Below are 9,777 nucleotides of genomic sequence, written 5' to 3'. Positions count from 1 at the left end.
GATGATACTCCAGGTTTAAATACGGGAGTAGAATCCAGGTTTAAATACCTGATTAGAGTCCATGTTTAAATACTGAAATGGATCCTATGTTTAATTCGGTTTAAATACAGAGGTGGATAATTTACCATGTTTAAATACAGAAATGGATCCCATGTTTAAATACAGAGATGGATGACTTACCATGTTCTCAATGATTTAATTATGTGGAAGAGATCCTGAGTTGTTTTGACTGAAGTAAGAGATGTATAGAAAAGCTGTGGGTAGCCTCATTTGTTAGACAACCGGTACTCGCCCTGACCTATGTTTTGTAGTGAGTAAATTGTCACAGTATTTTGCTGACCCCACAGAGAAGCATTGAACTACGTCAAAAACTTGTTTTTCGTTATCCCAGAGGTGCAGCAGACGAACAGCTGTGTTTCAGAAAGGACAGCAAGGGTTTAGAGCTTAAAGCCCACAGTGATACTATCAGCCTGTGAAGCCGAGTATGTTTCTAGCTATGACAATGCAAAATGTGTTTATCTAGAACTGCTCGAAGTGATGGATAAGATTATGAATATATTGCTTAATATGTAGTAGGTCATTGGAATGTATTCTCTATACCGAATATGGTGTTTTTGAAGATGAGGGGCGTTTTGTCAACATCATTTAAAATAATGGACACTGTGTATATATGAAGACTTGTTTATGAGGGCAACCAGGGAACCATTGTGATTGCTAGGAACCCAGTGTACCGACATAGATGTAAACATGTCGATATAGAAAATATCATCTCATCAGATCTGTCATCAGAGAAGAATGACACTGATTTATTGTCCAAACGGACAGGGTAGCAGACACTATGAGGAAACCTGTTCCAAAATTGAAATTGAAGAGATTTGCAAAGGTCATGTTTAATGTGTAAATATTGACTGCCATACTCTATTGATGATTTGGATTATATTATTTCCTTTGTAAAATGTTTTTCGGAGAAGTTATCCAGTATGCTAATACAACCCTAAGTGGGAGTGTTGAAGTCAGAGAGGTTCTATGTAGGATTGTTAGTAACATGTCTAACTGCATATATAACTGTTTCCACTAGAGGGCGCTCTAGGCGGAGCCACTCAAGACATCACCAGGTGGGCGAGTATAAATAGAGATGTCTCCTCCTACTCTACCTCTTTCCCCCCAGCCTCTCAGTGAGAGGAGACCTCATGTACTGCTGCTCATACCATGTGAATGAATAAACCACACCGCTTAAAGGCTAAAGATAGAAACCATGCCTCTTGACCACATTATTGTCGCCTTATAGCCGGATTCTGTCAACAACCTACAAAATCAGACAGAAGCTACTAACCCTACTACCCACTTTTTAGAACCTGTTCAGTAGGTTCACCCACTAGTAGGTCAACCATCAGCTCCTACTGTGCAGTAGGGAAGTACAATTTGTGCCCCGCCTGTGTCATGGTAATAATAATAAAAATCATATTGCATATTATTGGCGTCAACAGTAGCAGTATGCAGCATCTATCTTGGTTGGCTGAACCTATACATAGATACTGGTTTACATACTGAACCTCCATACTGAAAAGACCATACTGCAGGGTTTACATACTGAACCTCCATACTGAAAAGACCATACTGCAGGGTTTACATACTGAACCTCTGTACTGAAAAGACCATACTGCAGGGTTTACATACTGAACCTCTGTACTGAAAAGACCATACTGCAGGGTTTACATACTGAACCTCTGTACTGAAAAGACCATACTGCAGGGTTTACATACTGAACCTCTGTACTGAAAAGACCATACTGCAGGGTTTACATACTGAACCTCTGTACTGAAAAGACCATACTGCAGGGTTTACATACTGAACCTCTGTACTGAAAAGACCATACCGCAGGGTTTACATACTGAACCTCTGTACTGAAAAGACCATACTGCAGGGTTTACATACTGAACCTCTGTACTGAAAAGACCATACTGCAGGGTTTACATCCTTACTGAAGGCTTTACATACTGAACCGCCTTACTGAACATCCATACTGCTGGGGTTTTCAGAAACAGCAACTGATTCCTATCTATACTGCTGCTACATGTACCATAGACATGTGTTTATCTGAAGCTCCATAGGAACTCTACAGAGAATTACAAACAACATAATTAGCTCTTTTATAAAGGCAAAAGTAGTGGTCCTTTTGACAGCCCTGTTTCAGAGTGTCTCTATCTATGGGTCTCTACATGACAATACAAAACCAGGCCCCTAGCGGAAGACTGAGATGCTCTAAACTGGACATCTTGCGGATGGTGTTTAGCTCGTCAAAATTAATGGATATTTAGCTATTTTCTTTTAGCTATAACAATGTCTGTTAAATTATGTTAAATTTAAGACAAGGCTTAGAAATGATGTTTATTGGTTTTACAATCACTATGACGGAAAGGTAAAAACCTTTTTTTTGGCAGCAATATGCCTTCTGTTTCCACAGTAACTCAGTGAAGTAGGACACTGTAGTTTCCATGGCAATATCACAGTGAAATAGTACACTGTCGTTTCCATGGCAATATCACAGTTAAATAGGACACTGTAATTTAAAGGGGAAATCCACCCTAAAATAGAATTCACATGTTATTTCTAGACTCTAGTGATGATGTCATCAATAGACAAGTCCTGGAGCTGCTCCATAAGACAGTGAATAGTGGAACAACCCCTAGGACACTATGACAGTAACCATGGTGATTTAACTGGGATATGGCTACACTTTCTGATTCAGAGCTGTTAAGCTCTACATTTAAATACAAATTCAAGTGTTAATGATCTGATGCTCAGGGAGACAGTGGTCAATGTTTATAGATATTGATTTAGCTGGATTGCAATAGAAAAAATTAGCTGCGCAATGATATTCTGTCCATTAACGACCTACAAGTGGTCAAATGAACAGGTTAGAATGATACCGCTGACACAGAAAAGTCAGGTGGTCTGTCTGTCTGTCTGTCTGTCTGTCTGTCTATCTATCTATCTATCTATCTATCTATCTATCTATCTATCTATCTATCTATCTATCTATCTATCTATCTATCTATCTATCTATCTATCTATCTATCTATCTATACATCCCTTCTTCCATCTTTCCATCATCCATTCAGGATTGTCTGGACATTGCATCTGTGATAGTTTTTGTTATGTCTGATATGCACTTTTGTATGTTGTGGTTATACAGCACTGTAACTGTATGTAGGTTGTGGTTATACAGCACTGTAACTGTATGTATGTTTTGGTTACAGCACTGTAACTGTATATTCTACTCTACTCTACTTTACTCATTCATCCATCCTCCTTGGCATATCTGAGGTCAGTGGTGACTGGGTGGTGTTGGATGGTCTATCTCTCATTGACAGATCTGAGGTCAGTGGTGACTGGGTGGTGTTGGATGGTCTATCTCTCATTGACAGATCTGAGGTCAGTGATGACTGGGTGGTGTTAGATGGTCTATCTCTCATTGACAGATCTGAGGTCAGTGATGACTGGGTGGTGTTAGATGGTCTATCTATCCTTGGCAGATCGGAGGTCAGTGGTGATAGGGTCATGTTGGATGGTCTGGTGCAACATCAAAGCCAGGAGGCCTGCTCTGTTGGTCATCGCTGTCCTCAAGTTCCTCTCCTGTTCAAACAACTCATCCAACTTATACCACTGAGAGAGAGAGAGAGAGAGAGAGAGAGAGAGAGAGAGAGAGAGAGAGAGAGAGAGAGAGAGAGAGAGAGAGAGAGAGAGAGGGTGGGGGGGGAGAGAGAGAGAGGGAGAGGGGGAGAGAGAGAGAAGGGGGTGAGAGAGAGAGAGAGGGGGGGGAGAGAGAGAGATATTAAATATATTTTCTTTTTCCTTTTTACATAGAGGGAACAATTCCTTTACAGTCAAAGAACACAAGGAATACAAAACATATTTACATAGGTACTGTAGAGTGAGCCTAGGTAGAGCGAGGACACAACACAAAGAGACCTCCTCTGCCCGTGTACGGACGATCATCATTTTAAATATTTATATAACTTGCATGTAACTCGACATCTTGCAAATGAGGGCATTTTTCAAGTTAAAATAAAGGTTTGAAATGGTAAATACTCATAACCTGTTTCAAGAGAATGAAAACATTTCTCCATGTTTTGTTGTTATTTTTGGTGGTGAGGCTACTTGTCTGTTTACATTTGGCTTACTGTTGGGGCCTTTAACTCATTCAGCACCAGCTATTATACGGAGCCCGTCATAGCAAGGCCACGCTTTAAAAGATAGGAGTGTGCATCACCTTGTTTGTAGAGCTATAACTATATTCTATATTATAGCTATGGATACAATACTATGGCCCATTTGACATCACCTATCTATCGTTCTATGTGAAAAAGAATACATTTTCCATCCATACGTTCCCGTGTTATACCGTGGTGAATATAAGTATGGGTTTAGAGCGGTCTGGGGTAATTCCCGAAATGCTGAGTTATAGCCTTAGCTATAGGCTATATATATAGCTATAGGCTGAAACGTAGAGACGCATCATGGGCTGCTAAATGAACATGTGGTGCCACCGTGCGACACACACCCAGGCCTGATCAGCCTGTGGTGGGCCAACCTCGGCAGAGGGTGTATTGTGATAAATGGCCGAAACACCCAATGAGGTCGGGGAACACAACTGAAGATGTGTCGTACTGGTGATCATCACGTGATCATTGCCAAATTCCACCCCACTCCAACCTCATTCAATTGTTGTGCTGAATATTTAGGGATCTTTAACAACTAGTCCTATTAAGAATCCTTATACGTCAATTCTACTATAAACGTTGCCGTTTCTTGCCTGTACACGCTATTATTTCCCAAATCAAATCTGTCATAGGTATTATGTTTCATCGTGAATGCATGAAAGGGGGGGGGGGGGTTGTTTCTGATTTTTTTATTGCCAGTAACGACATTCGTATTGAACACTAAAAACGCTTATCAGCCCGATCGGTATAAAAGCATTGCACGATCAAGCAAAAATTTACGTCAGATAGTCCTTACCTGTGATCGGCAGTATTCCAAAAATAATATTCTAATTGTTTGATCGCCATCTGGTACATCCGATGTCCATTTGGTCAAGTTCAAGTTTCTCAAGTTTCTTTATTAGTTGTCATACAGAAGTACAGAATACTTTTATATAAAATGCTTCTTTCTGTTTTGCTCCAGAGGATTGTGCTAGATAAAAATAGATAAGTATAAAAAGTATAGTAAGTATAAAATAGAAGTCAAGTACGTAGACAAAAAGTGTTCAATATATACATATATACAATGTACAATGCAGAGTAGAAAAGTAACTGAGTTACAATAGAATATACTATATACTATACAGTACAATGCAGAAATGGGATGAGGTACAATTTACAGTAAGGTGTAATGAGGTCCACGGCATAACCCACCACAACATATGGATCGGGGATATTTGATGCGCTTCAATGGAACCGAGAGAACCGTTCCACTCGCCCGACAAGGAAAAGTGAGACCGGAGACATTTGGCCGTTACACACATAGATATATATAGAACACTAGATAGCTTAAGGCGGAGTCACCAGCGTCACTGAACTGCCGCCATCTTGCCCAGGTCAGCCTTGAGTGAGAGTGAGTGAGCTGCACAGACAAAAATACTCATAACTCGCTGAAATATTGACGGATTTACAAACAGGTTGGTTTGCTATAAACATCAAAGATGTGGTTATGATACTGCATACTTATAAAAAACAATTAAAGATTCTTTTTTTTACAAACCGCTTGAATCATAGCCACGTTAATAATGCTTGTAATAAACCAAACCGTTTGTAAATCCGTCAATATTTCAGCGAGTTATGAGTATTTTTGTCTGTGCAGCTCACTCACTCTCACTCAAGGCTGACCTGGGCAAGATGGCGGCGGTTCAGTGACGTCGCTCTCCATTGGCCGGCAGCGCGGGTAAGCTATCTAGTGTTCTATATATATCTATGGTTACACAGGCCAAGATACAAGGTTACAAAGGGTGCTCGATACCGCCCTCTAGCTGGATGCGGCCGGTATTGCACTTTGGTGATCTCAGACTCATTCCCTATCCTATGGTAACACCAAGGTCCCTGGATAAATAATGAATCAAAATATCGAATAAAGGAATAAACGACCAAAACCCGAGAAATCTCGGGTCTGGTGCCCAGCCGCTGGCGAGTTAATCCGACTTATCTCGGGTTTGGCCTCCATTGAGTTACAGTAACAGGTAGATGTTACGTACCACTCGGACCCTCTCTAAGTCTGTTTACATTTGGATCACTGATGGGGCCTTTAACAGGTAGATACGTACCACTGGGACCCTCTCTAAATCTGTTTACATTTGGATCACTGATAGGGCCTTTAACAGGTAGATACGTACCACTGGGACCCTCTCTGAGTCTGTTTACATTTGGATCACTGATGGGGCCTTTAACAGGTAAATACGTACCACTCGGACACTCTCTAAGTCTGTTTACATGTGGATCACTGATGGGGCCTTTAACAGGTAAATACGTACCACTCGGACCCTCTCTAAGTCTGTTTACATGTGGATCACTGATGGGGCCTTTAACAGGTAAATACGTACCACTCGGACCCTCTCTAAGTCTGGTTACATGTGGATCACTGATGGGGCCTTTAACAGGTAAATACGTACCACTCGGACACTCTCTAAGTCTGTTTACATGTGGATCACTGATGGGGCCTTTAACAGGTAAATACGTACCACTCGGACCCTCTCTAAGTCTGTTTACATGTGGATCACTGATGGGGCCTTTAACAGGTAAATACGTACCACTCGGACCCTCTCTAAGTCTGTTTACATGTGGATCACTGATGGGGCCTTTAACAGGTAAATACGTACCACTCGGACCCTCTCTAAGTCCACCTCAGCTCGCCGGAGCTTCTCCCAGCAGTAATGTTTATTACATTTCCTCTTGGACACGCGACAGTACTCCCCCGTCGCCTCAAAGACGTCCTTCACAAGAGGACAACCACACACCTCATCTACTGACACCTAGAGAGAGAGAGATCATTACGATGATGATGATGATGATGATGATGATGATGATGATGATGATGATGATGATGATGATGATGATGATGATGATGATGATGATGATGATGATGGTGTGTTGTAGGAGAGACCAGCAGTCTGCTCATCTCAGGCTGACTGACCTGGAGAAACGCTTCCACAAGCTAAACAACTAAACAACTAAAAAACTAAAAAACAAGCTAAACAACAAGTACAGCAGGATGAAGAGGTGAGAGATGGAGAGACAGAGAGAGAGAGAGAGAGAGAGAGAGAGAGAGAGAGAGAGAGAGAGAGAGAGAGAGAGAGAGAGAGAGAGAGGGAGGAGATTGAGAAAGAGAGAGATGAAGGATAGAGGAGAGAGAACTAGAGAGAGGACAGAGAGCGAGATAATGATTTCAAAAGGAGCTGGAAGCATAGTAGTCATGAAGTACATCCTAATTTCATTGGCTGAAATATGAAGGGTGTGGCTTACAGTACCTTGGGGTCCCTGGAGTGTTCAGGACACAGAACCTGCAGTCTCTTACAGTAGGTCAAACTGTGAGGATTATACACATCACAGAATAACCTGGTAGCACTGGAGAGAGAGAGAGAGAGAGAGAGAGAGAGAGAGAGAGAGAGAGAGAGAGAGAGAGAGAGAGAGAGAGGAGGGGAGGGCAGAGACAAAGTGAGAGAAGAGAGAGAGAGAGGAGGGAGGACAGAGAGCGAGAGTAGGGGGTTGAGTGAGATGATTTAATGTGATTTTGCATATGTGAGCACATGCTGATTTCCTAATATCCAGAATTGCATGTAGGGTTAAAGTTATTTATGATATTAAAAACCCAGCTCTCTGTAGTGTAGAGTTCTTACCCCTCGATGCGCGTAGGATACATGGATCCAAAGGATGTCTGGCTCTCATACTGAATAGAAGAACAGAGAAACTATATTAGAACAACTGTCAACACAATATAATATCTAATATCTAATATATAATGTATAAAACAACCCAGTACAATCACTACCAAAATGAGAGTTTACCCAAATCAAAAACCCTGGGTAGACAAATCCGTCCGTGAAGCTCTGAGAGAGCGCACCAAAGCATACAACGACGGCCTAGTGGCAGGCAACATGAATGACCACAAGGTGGCGCTATACAACGTAAGGAGGACAGTGTCAGAGGCCAAACGGCGCTACAGAGATAAAATTGAACTCCAGTTTGAACAAGCTGACTCTAGAGCTATGTGGCAGGGGCTCAAAACGATGACAGACTACAAAGGCGCCTCCCTCAAACTGAACAGTGACATCTCCTTAGCAAATGACCTCAATACCTTCTATGCGAGGTTTGATGCTGGTAATAACAACACCAGCTCACAAGCCACGGCAATGGGGGGGGGGGTCGGCTGCTGATGGAGGCGCAGTGTTCAAGGTAACAGAGCATGAGGTGAGGCGGACCTTTAAAAAAGTGAATATCAGGAAGGCAGCAGGTCCGGACGGCATCCCCGGCCGTGTCCTAAAAGTCTGTGCCGACCAACTGGCCCCAGTATTCACTGACATAATAACCTGTCCTTAGAACAGGCTGTCATCCCCACCTGCCTGAAGAAGTCCACTATTATCCCTGTACCCAAAAAATCCAAGCCTGCTTGCCTCAACGACTACCGCCCTGTAGCTCTCACCTCCATAGCCATGAAGTGCTTTGAGAAGCTAGTAAAGGCCAAGGGCTACATCTGCTCCTCCCTCCCCATCAACATGGACCCCCTGCAATTTGCATACCGCCCCAACAGGTCCACGGAGGACGCCATAGCCCATGTGCTGCACACAGCAGCATCACACCTGGACAAGAGGCAGGGGAACTATGTGAGAATGCTATTCATCGACTACAGCTCGGCATTCAATACCATAGTCCCCTCCATACTCATAGCCAAGCTCAGGGACCTGGGCTTGAACTATGACCTCTGCCAGTGGGTCTTGGACTTCCTGACTGGCAGACCCCAGGTGGTGAGAGCAGGCAACTGCACCTCCTCATCCATCACCCTCAACATAGGGGCCCCCCAAGGCTGTGTTCTGAGTCCCCTCCTCTACTCCCTGTACACACACGACTGTGTGGCTCAGCGGAGTAGCAATACAATCATCAAATTTGCTGACGACACAGTGGTGGTGCGCCTGATCTCTGCCAACGACGAGAGGGCCTACCTGGAAGAGGTCAAGGTCCTGGCGGGATGGTGCCAGGAAAACAGCCTCTCCCTGAACGTCAGCAAAACAAAGGAGATGATTGTGGACTTCAGGAGGTCGGGGGTCAAGGACTACAGCCCCCTCAGCATCGACGGGGCACCGGTTGAGAGAGTCAACAGCTTTAAGTACCTCGGAGCCTACATATCCGAGGACTTGACATGGACCACACACATTGACAGTGTTGTGAAGAAGGCACGACAACGCCTCTACTTCCTCAGGCGCCTAAGGAAGTTCCAAGTCAGTCAGAAGATCCTTAAGAACTTCTACTCATGTACAATAGAGAGCATCTTGACCGGCAACATCACCTCCTGGTTTGGGAATAGCACTGCACAAGACCGAAGCAGACTACAAAGAGTGACACGTTCAGCCGAACGCACAATTGGAGGGGGGCTCCCCACCCTCCAGAACATTTACAACAAGCGTTGCAAGGGCAAGGCTAAGAGAATCATTAAAGACTCCAGTCACCCGAACAACTGCCTCTTTGAACTGCTGCGGTCAGGCAAGCGATACCGGAGTCTCAAGGCGAGCACAGA

The 9,777-nt window shown here is 43.4% G+C and overlaps 1 protein-coding gene across 1 annotated transcript in view; it reads right to left on the bottom strand.

The window, feature by feature from the left end:
* Positions 1-2,442: 2,442 nt before the first annotated feature.
* Positions 2,443-9,777, bottom strand: part of LOC311244005 (CXXC-type zinc finger protein 1-like) — a gene marked incomplete at its 5' end in the record, with an annotated part of 46,025 nt that continues 38,690 nt past the window's right edge. The window contains 4 exons of the mRNA XM_084333414.1: positions 2,443-3,666; positions 6,869-7,021; positions 7,517-7,613; positions 7,886-7,935. Coding sequence (XP_084189540.1) covers positions 3,520-3,666; positions 6,869-7,021; positions 7,517-7,613; positions 7,886-7,935 — 447 coding nt within the window. The remainder of the gene's footprint in view (positions 3,667-6,868; positions 7,022-7,516; positions 7,614-7,885; positions 7,936-9,777) is intronic.

Source organism: Notolepis coatsorum, assembly GCF_963971535.1.
Source record: "Notolepis coatsorum genome assembly, chromosome: 17".
NCBI classification, from domain to species: Eukaryota; Metazoa; Chordata; class Actinopteri; order Aulopiformes; family Paralepididae; genus Notolepis; species Notolepis coatsorum.
This window is presented reverse-complemented; position numbering and strand designations above follow the sequence as displayed.